The 17,763-nt window shown below is 40.8% G+C and overlaps 1 protein-coding gene across 3 annotated transcripts in view; it reads left to right on the forward strand.

Moving 5' to 3' along the window:
- The first annotated feature begins 501 nt into the window (after nucleotides 1-501).
- Nucleotides 502-17,763, forward strand: part of fam131ab (family with sequence similarity 131 member Ab) — a 31,157-nt gene continuing 13,895 nt past the window's right edge. Inside the window, exons 1-2 of one of the 3 annotated variants that reach the window (XM_061783070.1) lie at nucleotides 502-726; nucleotides 16,662-16,755. In XM_061783070.1, the coding sequence (XP_061639054.1) occupies nucleotides 613-726; nucleotides 16,662-16,755 (208 nt within the window). In that variant the 5' untranslated portion in view covers nucleotides 502-612. Of the gene's footprint in view, nucleotides 727-1,149; nucleotides 1,285-8,990; nucleotides 9,120-16,661; nucleotides 16,756-17,763 lie in introns of those variants that run through there. The other 2 variants (XM_061783071.1, XM_061783069.1) reach the window with 2 other exon arrangements.

Genomic DNA, 17,763 nt, shown 5'->3' on the forward strand with positions numbered 1-17,763 from the left:
CTTTTTTTTTTTTTCAGAGGCTGGAACGGATTAATGGCATTTCCAACCATTTCAATGAGGAAAGATGATTTCACATACAAATGTTTTGACTTACAAGCACGTGTCAGTGTCATAATTGTTGTGATATTACTGCATTATGACACTGCACAACATTCAAAAATGGTTAGTGATAAAAATGCTTCGTAGGGTAACTAACAGAGAAGAAATACAAGGCCACTGGTTGCCTAAATCTCTCCTCCTGGCCTCCCACAACGCTGACTGACATGTAAAGTGACACCAGCCAATCACATCACATTGCGCTCCTGCCCAAGAGAGCAAAACAGTGCAAGGAGGCGGCCATGGGTGTATAAATACACGCGTGTGAGCTTGGGTTTGGATATCCATGTGTCCCACTCTGATCACTCACTACGTAGACCGGAGATCTCTCGGACTCGACAGACTAAGACCAGGACGGGAGGGAGGAGGCAATCCCCCCCCCCCCCCCCCCCCCCCCCAGCATGAGCTTCTCGGCCGCGGGGGAGATCCACGACGCTGTCCCTCCGCTGTAGTGCTGATCACCAACACTCAACCGAGAAGACTCCCTCACGAACCAAAGACAAGGGCGCTATTTCGATGTATGGATGTGACGAAAAAGAGAACATAGACGAGCCCCAACATGACGGGCAACGTCCCGGCCGCCTGATATCGCGCAACCCGGCGGAGCGAGCGCGGCTGTCCTTCTCTGAGGTACGCTCCCTTAGCACAAACTTCATCGGCATCCTCTCTGTCTGTGCGCAAGCTGCAAAAATGGGCTGCATCAGCTCTAAAAGGCCAGTGGGTAAGAGTTGTTTTCAATGTGTTCTGCCGTTTTCGCGCACGGAGGGCTGGAGGAAGGCTGCCACTTCATTTTATTATTATTATATTTTTTTTTTGCTGCAACCTTTTGCGTTCGGTGCAGTCAACTGGCCCCGGGAGCTTGTGCGGCATGCTTCAACCCAAAATGGGAACACCCTCACGTTCTCATTTTGACTCGTTTGGTCCGTGCAACATTTTCACGATGCTACATTACATTCTATTTTCTTTTTGTGCCTGGGGAGGAGGGGGGGGGGGGGGGGGGGGGACTGTCTGCAGCCTTAAGCATCGCGATGTTTGGGAGAGTTACAAGAAGCTTTTAGCGTGCACGCCAGTGAGGAGGCGCTCGTGACATCACTGAGGGATGCTCCCTGAAACACTTTTTATTGTCGTGACGTGAAGACTCAGCCAGACGCGATGGTTCTGACCGCGCTGCCCCACTTTGCTTGGAAGGTAGGACGCATTTTGCCACCATGAAGATTTTCCACATCTCCGCATCTCATTGTTGCCAGTCAGCAAACGGGCTTCCGGTTGCTGCTTGGTAGTTTCCACGTTTGCTTGGCGTGGCTTGCGTCAAACTCCACGTGAACCCTACCCTTGGTGTGTCTCTCCTCCTTTCTTCCACGTCCATTTATCATCTTGCCTTCCTTTATAGCTTCTGATGTAACTATGATGGGCGACCTGCCCACGTGTGCTTACCCACCGTGCTTCTTCTACACCTCCCCCCCCCATATTTTCGGAATGATTGTATAATCTGTCACTTGATGATTATAACACCTTGTATGCGTTTTAGTCCAGCAGTTTCCACCTGTTTAACTAATTTCCCCACTATATGTGAAACAACACATTAGTATTGACCTAACTGATTTGATGATGGTGTGTATTTGTGTGTATGTTCTTATGTGAGACAGACAGTAAAGCAGTGAGGTCTCTGTCTGCAGTTTCCACGACAACGGGATGTACAGAGAGAGGAAGTGTGTGCGCGCGTGTGTGTGCGTGCACGCCAGCGAGAGCGGAACTGATGAAAAATCTGCTTAAATGCTCATTTACTTAAACAACTGTAGACCCAGTCAGACAAATGAGATTGCAATAATCAAGAAAAATCCAATTTTTGCTGACAGTTATCACCGCCATGTTAAAAGGCCAGTAGAAAAGAAATCAAGTGATGTATGTCATTTTTAAATTTGTTGTAAAATGTCATACTAATCCCTAGATGTCATGCAAGTACAGGTACACCCCTCATGTTCTGTGAGCAGTGGCCTTAGTACCGGACTTCTTATTCAAGACCGAATGGCATCGCAATCTGGACCCAGCCATGTTCGTCATGATAGCCAGTTCATATCGAAAAGTCCTGTTAGAGTTCATCTTCCGGTTGGAATGACAAGGAGGCTTTGCTGTCCAAAGTCAAGACAGTAGCATCTCACTCAAAAATGAGTAGCGTGAGAAGACTAATTACAAAGTGTTGCCATGGGGTCCCCAGTTCAAGTAAAAAACAAAAACAAACAAACAAACAAAACACATCAGCATGAGAGCACGCAGCAATAGACTGTGGTGTCCTTGAGCCAGACACCGAAACACGAGGGCGCTTAAGCAGCCCCCTGCTCCAATCTGCACCGCCGCTAACAGTGTGTGTTCGCTGTGCCCACAACTGGGATGGGTTAAATGCAGAGAAACAATTTGGCGTGCATGCGTTCACGACAATAAAAGATGATTTTCTTTTTTACTTTTTATTACTGTGTGAAGAAAGAGTAACATACTGTAAAATTACCATAACCCACAGTTATCCTACTTTCGTTTACTGCAGGGGGTGTCAAACTCATTTTTGTCCCGGGCCACATCGTAGTTATGGTTTCCCTCAGAGGGCCGTTAAGACTGTGAACCCATATAATGTAAATGTATGATCACCTCATATTATTCCATATTCACACAAAAATTGATGGGTAACTACTTTTGAAATCGGAAGCCAGTAAAACGTTGTTTGTTCAACTATTATTCAGTTTGTTTGTTTTTTAAATTAGATTGGTAACAAAACAAAAATATTGCAATGTCAGCATTATTAAAAGTGGAGACAATTTTCAATTTTGGTATTTTAGTAAGAAACATGAAGTCAACGCACACGATTTGCTTTTGCGGGCCACATAAAATGATGTTGTGGGCCGGATCTGGCCCCCAGGCCACGGGTTGGACACCAGTGATGTACTGTAATCCAAAATACAGTAACATAATGTTAAAATAAATTACTTAAACTCACTGTTTGATTATTGTAACATATTGTCACCCAAAATACAATAATATAAAGTCAAATTGATTTACCAACACTCACCGTTAAATTTGGGTAACATACTCTAAGTCAGTGGTGTCAAGCTCATTTTAGTTCGCGGGCCACATTCCCTCCAATTAGATCTCAAGCGGGCTGCACCACAATATTTGTGGCTTAAAAATCCATAAATAACAACTTTCCCCATTGTTTTGGTGCAAATAATTGGTGCAAGTAATTTCGGAAAATATTCCCATTTACTCATTATTATCTTGTTGCAAATTTTATTGCAAATCATGAGCAGTCTGACATTTTTAACCAAACATTATTTCAACAGTATTATGAATCAGTGAGCGTGCACCATTCAGTTATGCATCCTTTGTATACATAAAAATGTAAGTTGTGGCAATGCATCGAGAAAAAAAAAAGACCCCAAAAAGGGTCCAACAACCAACCTCTTTTGAAGTGACGCTTTTGACAGAAATTTTGTAATATTCAATGTCTTAAAACATTTCCACATGTATTTATTTTCACAGAATTGTAGTGCCAACACGGCACACCATTTTATATTAGTGTCCCCCTGAAACTTGGCATCGTTTGGCCTTCACAAGTCATTTGCAATGTCATTTACGTGTTGTCAGTGCACCCTCCAGTGGGCAAAATTAGCAACAAAAGTTACTTTTATTGAAAAATAGCAGTGAATGTGTTCTCCATCCCCACGGGCCGGATTGGACCCCTTGACGGGCCGTATGTTTGAGACCCCTGCTCGAAGTCATGTTACGTCCCAGGTCTAGGAGAATGCCAAAAGAGAACTTGATTCGATTCGGCCCGTCTTTTCACTCTCAAGTAAGGCCAGTGTGACACAAAAACTAAGTTTGCAATGTTGATTTAGCTTCGGAGGGAGAATTGTGCCAACACACAAACAAAACGGATCTACAGTCTCTTGCGTTTAGTTCCACTAAGCAAGGATGTAGCGTTGCCACGCTGGGTTCTTCAAAAACATCGTGCATCGGTTCTTCGGTTGGACGTTGAAAGGATTTGTTTATCAAAACTTAACATAACACATCATTTACAAATTCAAGTATGAAAACATAATTACATACAGTAAGTGTAGAAAATGTGTGTGTTTTTTTGTTCTCCTTCATATAATATAAATTACAAAGAAATGTTCTGAGGGAAATGCTAACCATGCAAACGCATGCTGATGCAAATCTCAGGTTCTTGCCATTATATCGCGACTCCAGTGCGGATGTGTTCTGGATCACCACATCGTCACTCTCAAATTTCTTCTCTTTTCACTTGGATGACTCCTTGCGCCTTTTCTGCCTTCCCCGCTTTTGTTTTTCCTCTCATTTCTTCATCTCCTTCAGCTTTCTTCTTTAGAGACGCACAGTCACTTTGACACATGCCTCTGTCCTTGTGTTTGTCAATGTCCATGCTGAGCAGCTGTGCCCCGTCTACACCTCTGTCTTTAAAGTCGCTCCTGTATTGTTCTTGGCCACCGACCACAGACACACCTGATGGCTGCAAGTCAACTTTGCCACTGGTTGTTCATCCAAAGTCTCAGTGGATGAAAAGGTCAAAGTGTGAGAGTGTCCGGAGAGAGAGTTATTAGAGCCGTGACCCTCCCATGCTGAAGCTGTCCAATCGAGAACCAACACTCCGATCTCTTCTCCCAGAGGTGGCAAACTGCTGCTGGACACAGACTGGAACTTCTCCCTGTTGCATCTTTCCCTCTCCATCTCCTCATTCTTTTTCCCTCCCTCGCTCTCTGAACCAAGCGAAGGGGAAGCACGAGGGCATGGACGTCACGGAGCCTGATGGAGAAAGTTAAGCCACCTTGTCCACTGGGTCACCCTTCTGGTGATGTTTTGCTGTTCATGGATCTCTGCAGTTTTTTACTCTTGCTCAGAGACTTACAAAGGCCAGGCATTTTTTGTTTGGGTTTCCTGAACATGGAGGATTTCAGTGGTGGGCTGATGGTGGTGGTGGTGTCAGTGATGTAGACTGGAGGTGTGAAGTCAGACGCGGTGGCAGGGCTATATGATAATATTGTTAAAATAATATTGTTAAATTACGGTGGCATACTGTAATCCATAATAGAGTAGTATCCTGTTAAATACATTATAGCAAATGCACTGTTAAATTACGGTGACAATGCTGTAATCCAAAATACGGTACTATATGAAAATCAAATACAGTAAATGCACTGTATAACTGTAAATTATTGGCATCCTTGCTGCCAGTAATTTACTTTTTTCTTTTTTTTTTAATGGTGAAATTCTTTAGAGATCAGGCTCAAATGTCCTCCATCTTTGCAAGCATTAAACTGTAGGTTGGTGCTACAGTTTAATGCTTGCAAAGATGCACACCTGTCACCTCCTCTGAAAAATAGAGGTGGCCAGGCCTCTATTCAATGATACAATACACCCCACCACCTGATCTCATCACACCCAATTAAATGGCACATATTGAATTCTGCTTGGGGGCAACTTGAGCTCAGGTCTTTGACCCAGGGTGAGTGATGGGTCTAGATATTGGACTCAATATATGAGATTGGCGCTACAGACTAATGGAGCAAGTTGCTTCTTTTTGAAACACGAAATGTGGGTGGGGACTGGGAAAAAGGAGCCAGGCTCTGACATTTAGAAGCCCACCTCTTAATCCTGTTTCGCAAATCAGATTTGAAGCACGGCGAGCATGCTCTGCAACGTGTAGTGTGGCTTGGGAGGAGAAAGGCAGTGTTGGTATGTTTCTGGTTGGGGCTTCACAGGTGCTGTGGAACAGCACACACACACACACCCACACATATGCAGAATAGTCTGTCAAGCTGTGACGTGAGCCAGGCTAAATTCGTGAACAGGTGACGTTTGCATCGGGGGGTCGGGGGGTGAGGTGCAGCTGCAATCTGTCATTGTGACCCCGTTGTGTTGGGTTCACGATGTGCCTGGCAACAATTGTGTATTATAAAAACGGGGAGATGAAATTGCATAATTCTTCCACAGCAGATGTGTCTCTTATTCTATGTTTCTTATGTGCAACATACACGCCTTCTCCACCCAACATCCGCCGCCATGAGAAAATCTCATGAAATATCAAACAGACTTTGGGCTGCTGTCAGGGCCTCACCTGCATGACATAGCATGGCTATTAAGTGCATGGAGGAAGCCTTGCACCCTCCTCACAGGTCTATGTTATCTCAATGCAATTGAATAAAAAAAAAAAAAAAACGTTAAAGCAGTATTTACATTTCAGTGGTCAATATGGCTCTCCACTGTATTGACTAACAGAATTCCCACATCAGGAAAGGCATGGCCCGGCATGATGATTGTTGGACCACAAATAAGTCTTTCTTCTCTTGTTCACATTAAACACATGTACAGTTGAAAACTGATGTTTACATACACTATAAAAAAAGTTTTTTCCGCACAGTCTGACATGAAATCAGACTAAACTTTTCCTGTTTTAGGTCAATTAGGATTAGAATCAGCGGTTCATTTGCATCTCAAGAAAAACGGACATTCCTTCAAAGACAACATCGTCGAAATTGTGGATAGGGAGGACCTCTGGTTTGAAAGCGGTGTAAGAGAAGCCATCTAAGTCGAACTAGAAAAGCCATCTCTAAACAGAGGAGGTTTGAGACAACACATATCGTCTACATATAACAACATCCTGACATTTCTCCCTCCAAAGGTCACCTCATTTGACGGGAAAAGTGGCCCTAACGAGCTGTTTTTGCAGCAAGACATGAAAACAATGGATTAGTATGCAGGACCGCCGTTTCTCCAACCACACCAGGCGACAAAAACAACCTATTGTTGACCACCCCCAAGGAACACACCCACCGAGGCATAAACAGGGAGACCACGCCTAAAATTTTAATTTTTCATTACTTTCTGTAAAGTCGGAAGTTTACATACATTTCATTAGAATTTGTACCATTGTCTTTAAACTATATGACTTGGGTCGACCGTTTTGGATATGCTTCCACAAGCTTCTCACAATAGTTGGCAGGAATTTTGGCCCATTATTCTTGGCAGGACTGGTGTAACTGAGCCAAGTTTGTAGGCCACCTGGCCATGCCTTTTCAGCTCTGCCCATACATTTTCAAATGAGTGAGATCAGGGCTTTGTGATAGCCACTCCAAAACATTGGCTTTGTTATCCTTAAGCCACATTGTAACCAGTTTGGCAGTATGCGTCAGGCCAAGGTCAAGACCCATTTGCACCCAAACTTTAACTTCCTGGCTGATGTCTTGAGATTTTGCTTCAGTATTTCCGCATAATGTTCTTTCCTCATGATGCCATCTATTTTGTCAAGTGCACCAGTCCCTCCTGTACAAAAATCGCAGTAAGTCACAGTTGGGACAGTGTTCTCAGTCTTGCAAGGTCTTTGTCCTTGGGTTCATTTGCAATCTGTATTCTGACTTTGTGATATTTATTTTGGCATGAGGGCTTTTTCCTGGTAGAGTGGCTTTTCATCTCATGTTGGTACAGTACTCGTTTCACTGTGGATAATGACACACTCTCACCAGCTTCAGCCAGCATCTTTACAAGGTCTTTTGCTTTTGCTCTTGGGTTGATATGCACATTTCAGACCAAAGTACGTTCATCACTGGGACACAGAACACATCCCCTTCCTCAGCGGTATGTTTGCTGGATATTCCCATGGTGTTTATACTTCCATATAATTGTTAGAACATAGATGAAAGTGGCACCGACAAGCTTCTAGAAATTGCACCCATGAATGAACCAGACTTGTGCAAGTCCATAATTTTCTTCCTGATATCATGGCAGATTTCTTTTGACTTTCCCATTATGTTACACAGCGAAGCAGTGTGTTTCAGGTGTACCTAGTTCAAATACACCCACAGGCGTGTCTCTAATTAACTCAAATGTTGTCTATAAACCTTTCAGAAGCTTCCAAAAAAATGACATCATCATCTGGATTTTCCTAAATTGTTTAAAGGCATAGTGATCTTACTTTATGGAAACTTCTGACTTTGAAGAAAGTAATGAAAAATTGGTAAAGCAACAACAATCTCTCATGAGTTTAGTCTGATTTTGTGTCAGACAGTGAGGGGGGAAAAAAGCAAGTGTCTTTTTTTATAATGTATGTAAACATCAGGTTTCAACCGTAGGTGCATTGCATTCTCATTCTATGGTGATGTGCAAAAGTCTTAGCTTTGTTGTATTAATGCCTGTTTTCACACAAGTATTTTTTTCTTAATATGGGCATTATGGATAACGCAAAAGAATACGATATTGACGTTGAAAATAACTTTTAGAAGGATTCACACACCAAAAACTAGGAGGATACTAAAGGAGGTTACATTAGGTAGGTTTAGAATTCCTGAATCTTGAACATTCATAATAAAAGGAAAAAAGATTTAGACATAGGCACACATTGTGAAAGTGATATAACAATATAAATAATAAGAGGTAAAGAAATGCAAAAATATTACAGTATATGCATTATGTGCTTTACAGGACGCAATACCTGGTGTGGATTTAACTGCAAAATATTAGGACAAACATATTCCTCATAGTCTCAACATTCCATTCCCCCAAATCATAATGGTAACGAACAAACAAACAAACACAAATAAACTACCTAAACTAACTATAATTTTGTTTTTGTTTTTAGTAACAGTTTGTCATTGTCTATGAATGATCTATTGAATGAGTTATCTATAAACTCATCATTTTAAAATATTAGAGTAGCTGAACCAACATACTATATTTTATGGTGGCCTAAGACTTCTGCACAGTATTGTATGTCGAAGTAGCTGAATATTAATTGCATTTATATAATGACTGTGGTGTGTTAAAAACATATGTGGCAGCCGTACTGTCAGTTGTAATTTCTTTGGACTCTCTTTCTTCTGACAGTGGCAGTTGATGGTATGTTGCGCGTGGACTGGAGCCCGTCCAGCTCCCTGTCTCACCTTACGCTATTGGGGAGCACGCAAACCCACCTGGTGCGCAGACTGATTGTGACAGAACCTTTGGGTGCACTGGACTTCAGCCAGGTGCCCCAAACTCTCTTTTTATACACTATGTCACTTTGGTCAGATGTTTCAAAGAAGTCCAGCCAAGTAAGTTTGAAACGTCAAACAACATTTACTGGAAACAACAAGCACAAAATGTGTATTATTTAGAAGTTCCATCCATCCATCCATCTCTCCATTTTCTATACCGCTTATCCTCATTCAGGTGACTGATCGAGAGGTGGGGACTGGTTGCTAGTAAATCACGGCAAAAGCAAAGAAACCAAACAAAACAAACAAGAAGTAAACTACACTTCACTACACTACACTACCCAGCATACTTGTCAATGTTAGGGCATATAATGTCCCTACGCTTAATAACCTCAAATGTTTGGATTAATGACTGAACAAATTAACGGAAGAATACGCTCCACTTCCTGATCCCAAAAATATTTTCTACTGCATCAAATATGCATTATATATGTTCATATGCATACAATATCCTGTACAACAGATTCCTTAAGTGAAGATGTAAAGTAAATGAGCGAAAACAATGTATTGATTGGAAGTTAGCCATGCATATGACAAATGCAAATCTCTCTCTCTCTCTCTCTCTCTCTCTCTCTCCATCTATCCATTTTCTATACCGCTTATCCTCACAAGGGTCACGGGTGTGCTGGAGCCTATCCCAGCTATCTTCGGGCGAGAGGCGGGGTACACCCTGAACTGGTCGCCAGCCAATCGCATGGCACATATAAACAGACAACTATTCGCACTCACATTCACACCTACGGGCAATTTAGAGTCTTCAATCAACCTGTGTTGATGATGACACGCATGATTTTGGGATGTGGGAGGAAATCGGAATAAGCGGAGAAAACTCATGCAGGTATGGTGAGAACATGCAAACTCCACATAGGCGCGGCCGGGATTTGAACCCGAGTCCTCAGAACTGTGAGGCAGATGTGCTAACCAGTCGCTCACCGTGCCACACAGTATATATATTAATTAATTACAATTACCACAATTAATTGCAGGCTGTAAAGAATTAATCTCACTTCATCTCATTTGTAATCATATAACAATATTTGTCTTTAAAAGCAACATGGTTTATTTTAAATGGATTTTAGTGGACGACTGAATCAAATAAATGACACAGACAGGAATATTTCAAACTCAGGAAAAATGCAATTAATTGCATTTCAATACAAAACAGTACAAAAACTAATAGAAAATATCCCTGGCCAAAATTAAACAGGCCTAAAGTTAAAATGGCATTTTTTTTAGAACAGTATTGCCTTTAAATGTTTTATGTATGGCAGTTAGAAAGTTGGATCACATGTTGGAGGGTTGAAGTGCTTCGGTGGCATGAAAACTCCATTTTGCACAATTTGCACAGGGGAACGCTTATCAAGGCGTACATCAGGTAGTTTTTTTGTACTGAAATTTGCCTCCCATCAGCCCGAGCAAGGCTGTTTTATCTAATTCCTCCATTTTGGTAGCCGAGCTCTGACATGTGCATGTGCATCAGTGTAACCGGTGTACCAGAAAATCGTGCACTGACAAAGAGTCCATGTTGATTCCAAATTGTGATTAAAATGTGCTAATTTTATTAACTAATTAATTGTGCGGATTAATCGTAAAGCTTGACCTGTTGGAGGTTCCAAAAATTGACACTGTATATCATCTGACTATTATATTTGACCAAATATCAACCAGGCTAAAGCAACACAACGATTTAAACTTATAAAGCGAGCCACAAGATTTGCTTCATTAAAGACAACAGACACACTACATGAAGCCACATGAAGCAGATATGATATGATTATACTCAACCTCTCCTTGCCAGATAATTACATCCTAAATCAAACCAGCTAACTATGTATCATATAACGCAACCATACTCACTTACTCCACGAGTCTTTATAAAAGTTAACCATCAGAATGACTCATCAGCCTTACGCATAATTATTAATCGTCTTTTAATGTAGGACATGAAATGGAATCTCAGTTACACACATTTTACAATTACTTGTCTTTGAACTGTCTATTGCCAAAAATCATTTTGTAAGAAGAGCGAACAGCTTGATTAAATGTGTACTTAATTCATGCAGTTGTGGCCCACTTTGAATTAAAAAAAAAAAAAAAAAAACAGAAACACTGACTCATTCTACCTTGCACTGAATAGTAAGACCTTGTGTCGTCTTGTCTTTGCCTTGTCATCTTACTGTTCTTGTTGGCCGGGTTTTGAAGTCCCCCCTTTTTAGTAGTTTTGGGACAACCGGTCGTCGACGGGGGTTGTGATCGAAGCAATTCATCCCGAAAACCAATTGACGACAGGGGGCAGGGGGAGGTGGAGTCCTGAACAAGGGTATTGTGCCTGACCAAAAGGGCACATCACACACGTGGGGGGCACAGTACTTTCGGGGCCCTTTTGTGTACTTCAAGGGAATTTTTTTAATACTTCAAGGGCACTTTTTAGTACTACGAGGGCACTTGCTACAAACCCCCCCAAAAAAAAAAAAAAAAAAAAATTGTCGACGTGATGCTGCTGAGAGATAATTTCCATTCCTGAAAAATGGGTATTGTGGCTGAGCAAAGGGGCACATCACACACATAGGGGCAATTAGGGTAAACAAGTGGGAGGGCACGTGCCCCCAGTGCCCCTCCGGTTCCGCTGCCTCTGGATGATATAATGATACAATGAGAATGTCGTGACAGTGAGAGGAATGTCCTTTAAGATACATGATTATCATATTCATTCATAGAGGAAAGATTCCTGAGTTGTAACTTGGTCAGCGTATGGGTCCCTCGTGAGGATAAGCAGAAAAGAAAATTGATGGATGATGGATGGAGGTATTTTAAATTCTTACTCTGTATTATATATAAAATTCAAATTGGCAAGAAGGAGAAAAAGCGACAGATCAGATGGGACTCATTTCAAGCTCTGAATGCCGATGCTGAAATATTTCCCCCTTTTTTTTTCTCAATCTCACTGATTTCTCTGGACAACAATCTGATTATCTGTGCTCATGAAAAGCCAGTTTTTGTTTTGCTATTAAAAAACCAGCACATCTCCTCTGGGTATATGACACATCTCCTCCAGATTATCCTCTGTCTGATCTGTGAGCTCCACTGTGGCACAAGAAGCTTATCAGATCTCCAGGCTGCCGTTGATACCGTCACAACCTTGGGACCCCCCCGCTTCTTACTCTTATACGACTCCTCTGACAGATACATTTGCTTTAGTTTGTTTGTCTGGTTGTTGGCCTGATATTTTGTTGCGGTTAGTGGAAATGACAGGAGAAGGTCATGTTGCTGCTTTTGAAATGAGGTCAGGGTATTCTTATTCTTTGCATATTTATTCTTCTCCACATTCAGTAAAGACTAATAAAAGTAACAGAATCTCATTCATTTAGCTTTCAACTATGGAAAAACATACTTATTTTTGCTTAGCAGTGCTGCCGTCATATCCACATATAGAGCCCTGTATCTCTATGTTTTATCTCCCCTACTTTCTATCCCAGAAGTATTTTCCATAAATTATACTCCACAGATCTTTAGACACATGTGCTTCAGAGGACAGCGACAAAGTTTACATTTTTATTGTAAGGATCCGTGGCTTTTCGCTAATCGCGGTCTGGCGTGGTCCCTGTCCCCAGAGAATAGCAGGGATCCACTGTACTGTATTACTGTATTGATACGGCTTGGCGGTGGTGCAGCGGCCGGGTCTGACTGACTGGGTCTTAATTGTGTTTAGTAACCAAAAAGATTGATTTTTTTTTTTTTTTTTGTGAAAGCTCATGCGTATTTTGGATTTGCAGTTACATCTGCAAAGTTGCGTCGCCGTCCTCCAGCAATTCCAATTATCAATTGCAGCAAAACTAGTGGCTTACAGTGGCTTGTAGAACCCTACACACTGCACAACAGTTCAGTTGGGTTGAGCTGTGTTGCTCGGTGTGTGGCTGGCCTAAAGGGCAGCAACTCAAAGATAAACATACCCAGCTCAAACCGTTCATTCAGTGCTTTCACCATATTGAGTATCAGTACAGTCGATTCAGCTCTGCATGTGGTCTTTGGTGCCAATGTGGCTGGTCCTCATGTGAATGCCGCTTGGACCATAAAGAGAAGTGACAGATGAAAGATCTTGTCACCACCTGATACTCTCTCTGTGGGATTTGAGAATGTCCATCTTTTGTCGACTGACTCATTCCGGCAACAAATGATCTCTCCGGCTGTCAACACAAAGAAGTACAGGTATACATTTTTTTCCCGAAACATTTTTAACAGTAGCTCGAGTTACATCCCGTTGGAGGACTTGTGGCATGCTCAGAGAGATCCACTTGGTCCTTTGTAAAATTTGGTAGAATGACCTACATTTATCTGGCACCAATTTCTATCATTCAGAAATGAGCGATTGTGTCCAATCACGGTAGAGAACTCATTCAAACATGGTTTGTGGATCGTTAGGAGCAAACTGTGTTTCACTATCTGGAAAAGGAATGACTGGAATTTAAACCCCCAATTTAAAAAAAATTAAAATTACTTCTTGTGAGCCATTATGCACAAAAAATGCTCAACAGTATTGTGGTCAAACACTAAGCCATTTCCCCGGCTTGCTTTATTTGACAAAGTATTTTACATAAAGATACATAGCTAGAGATCCAATTCTAGTTGTATCAGTGTATGTATTTTTGGCTCTAGAAATTTAAAAATGCTCATTTTGGATTGACACTGTCAGATAGTATTGATTTAACAATGTTTATTCATTTTCTCAATACTAAATATTGCTGGCGTGAGGCGGAATCCTCGTATTTCCAAAACGATGACTTTGACAAAAAAACAACAACAACCCAACATGTTTGTTGAGGCTTTAATGTTGCATCGTCAAAGAAACGTCATTTTCAACACTTTAGATTGGCCAATAATTTGTAAAATCAATAGACCCACATGGGAACTGACCAATAGGATCGATTTGTAATTTTTTTTGTCTTAATATTAACAGCGGTTGTCTTGGACTTAATATGCTACTTTAAAAATTGCCTGTACGGTTAATATCATAGCAGTAGCCAGATTCTGGAATATATTGTTTAAATGCACATTATTTCCAACTGGAAATCTAAACAAATCAGAGGCTGACCAGTGTCACGGAATGGATTCCATACTTAATTCATATTTCATCATAACAATCTAACATGATAATGTCGCTGGGGTCGGGCAGAATCCTCGCATCTCCAAAACGGCACGTTTGTTGAGTCATTAACATTGCATCGTCAAAGAAAACAAGCCATTTTCAACATAATTTGTAAAATCAACATACCCACATGTGGACTGAGCAATAGTATAGATTTGTGAAAAATACTAAATTTACCAAATTTGAACAAATGAGGTTTCTGCCCAACAGTGAGGATATATAAAATATTTCACCTAACTGTATGTAAATATGCCCCCCCACCCCAATAAAGGGTTGTGCAATGAAGTTAAATGTTTTATAATGTTGTTTTACAAACTCCAAATGGCTCAATGGGAAGTCTGTTCAGTAAATATTCGAATGCTGTTAAAAATGAAATCATGCAGATGAGCATAAAGTAGGAGCAGCTGAGTCCTGTTAACTTGGCAAACGATCCACTTGTAGCCTGGTGATGGTGTCATGCTGGACACACCGTGTAAATTTTTCAACACTTTAGATTGGTCAATCATTTTTTAACAAGAACACACACAGCACACACACCTTCGGACTCACCAAATAGTATAGACTTGTGAAAAAATATCCAACTTACCAAATTTAGATGTAGGGGATTTAAGACCAACACCAGCGATATGATAAATTATTATTTATTTTTTTCGTGTCGAATTATTAGTCATTTCAGAATTGGAGGGCTATTTAGGCACTAACATTTTTTAAGAATAGGTCATTCATTTAATATTTTATATAGGTACATTTATTTTATGTTTTCAACAAAAGGTAAACATCATATAGTTTAATTCATCTGGCTGAAAGATCAAACAGTTTTTGTGAGATATTTTATTCGCATATATTTCGCTGGCGCAATCGTGTTAAAGATGCTCAGGCACTTGAAAAACACATTTAAAAATATTGCTGAGTAAATCATTTACAATTTCATGAAGAAAGTAACATTTAGTTCCACGCTAATTACAGTTCAGTGGAACCTCAATTTAATATACTAATAGGGCGGAGGAGTCGTCCATTAAATATTTTACTCGGTTAATTTGAACCACTTTTTTATGGCCTTTAAAAAATTCAAATAAAACACCCAAAGCAGTTCAAAATTATTGTAAATAAATGTAAGTTTACCTAAAATTAGCTTTAACCATTGATTTGATTGTCTAATCCTCCCGTGAAAGTGCTGTGATCGCTGGTGCTTGCCGGTGGGAGAAAGTTGTTGTGCCACGGTGGCGAGTTGGCGTTGCTTTCATGAGCCGCGAAAATAGTGCGCTTCCGTTTCTCGCCTCCGTTACTATTGGATGCCATAGTGAAGGACAAAAAAAAACAACAGTATTCTGTACCAAAATCAGCATAACGTGTTCAAGAGACGTCCACGACGAGCGCCTAAGTAAACAACAGCGTCTATTCCGAGAAAAAACGGTACCAATCACTGTCTGTTGCTTGCACCAGTAAACAACAGCGGCCAATTCTGGAAATAATGGACTTCGTCCGTTGCAAAGGGGCATTTTGACACTACTAGGTGTCATACCAATCTGCAGACACAACACTACTAATCTGTCTGTTAAATCCAAAGTCTGTTGGTTCTGGGGCTGTTAAATTGAGGTTCCACTGGGTTGCAAGTAACAGGGTTGCAAATCAATGCTAATGTTGGAGTTTTTGCTGAAGAGTACATGATGGCTTTTTAGCTGCTATGCTAACTGGTCAGGAACAATATTAGTTACATACAGTAGTAAAAAAAAGAAAAAGAAAAACTGACATTAATGTCTTTCTGATAATATGAATAACAAGGTTGCGTTAGTTTGAGTGACACAATATTGTGACTGAAAATTAGAAGAGAGGACTCAGGGTCCCGTTTATCTTTTCCTCTAGATTGGTAAAAATGTTTTAGTAGTACACTCAGTGTATAACAATTACATGGAAGACATTAGAACCCCCCCTCCCCACCTCCCCCCCAACAAGCTGATTTAAAAGTAATTTTATCTCTTATAATTGATATGCAAGTTGGTCATCAAGAGGGAGGGACAAGAAAAAATTGGGGGGGATGCTGAAGAGCAATTTGGTATTTTGATTTTAGTATTTAAAGATCACTTTTTACTACTGTTATATTTTGTCTCAGGAAAACTATAATTTACATAACAAATGCATGTTTCTGTATTTTGTGCACGGATTATTTGAAATTTCATGAGGAGGACGGAAAATGTCCTCCAATTTTGGAATGACCCTTATGTCTGGAGACCTTGGTATGTTCTAACACATATTGTCTTCAATTAGACGAGACCAAGTGCATTATCTTCTGAGTCGCCATAGGGAGCGGTCAGCTCTGTCGCCTTCACACCGAGCTGAATTACTGACTTTACTACGCCCCTCTGAGCCACGCTGTTTTCTCATCCTGCCAGGTGAATGTTGATGACACCATTGAAATGTTACCAAAATCAAGGCGAGCGTTGACCATTCAAGAGATTGCAGCGTTGGCGCGATCCTCCCTGCATGGTGAGTTCAAATGTATGAATGGCGCTTACACACACCCACACACACACACACACACACCCACACACACACACACACACACACACACACAAAGTAAGGCCTGGGCTTACATCAGTTCTGAAACCCATCACAAATGCTTTATTAACTATACAACAACTGTAAGTAACATTTTAATATTCTTAACTGTGAGGCAATATATCAGTTTTATAGTAAAATATAAAAACAATAATTTGTGTACTTATCATTTACTTTGATGACATGAAAAGCAGGGGCGCTTCGAGGACCATAGTTTTAGGGGTGCTGGGATTCATTTTAAGGGTGCATAAGCATCCCCAAAATGGGCTCGTCACTAAACTATTCAGTTGCACCTTGGCTTTAATATTGTTACATGTACATGACACAACAACTAACTTCTCTCAATCAAATTCAAACTGAGGACTGTGGTTCTGTCCGACCACCTGAATTGTTTACTAAAGCTAGAAAAAGCTTCAGCTAACTCCTACCTTACAACATAAACAATGACAATTGGAACAATTGACAATGGAAACGACAATAGTGTGTTGGTATTGAGTGATTGAAGTTAATAAATCTGGTGCATATCCTGGTTTATTGGTGGCCCAAACCATTTTTGAGCAATGTGGGCTTTATTTTTGTTGTAAAATATTACATTACAACCAAGTACTGTAGTTTTACACTTTTGTCTAGGTTGTTAAAAAAAAAAAAAAAACTGTTTCTGAAAGAAAAAATTGAGATTCATTTTAGGGGTGCTTCAGGACCCCCCAAAATGGGCTAGAAATGCCCATGGTGTAAAGGCGACAAATACACAGAGAGAGATTAGTGTTTATGCCCAGGAGGTGAGTCCCTTCACATTAAGCAGCTCACAGATGTCACTTTAGCTAGTGTATAATGTATGAGCAGCCAGGAAAGAGATGTATAACAAGTGCTATTAACGTTTTTTATGGTCACACTTCTTTTCTTCTTTAGCTTGAAAATGTTTGGCCTATTTACAAA

Source organism: Phyllopteryx taeniolatus, chromosome 8, assembly GCF_024500385.1.
Source record: "Phyllopteryx taeniolatus isolate TA_2022b chromosome 8, UOR_Ptae_1.2, whole genome shotgun sequence".
NCBI classification, from domain to species: Eukaryota; Metazoa; Chordata; class Actinopteri; order Syngnathiformes; family Syngnathidae; genus Phyllopteryx; species Phyllopteryx taeniolatus.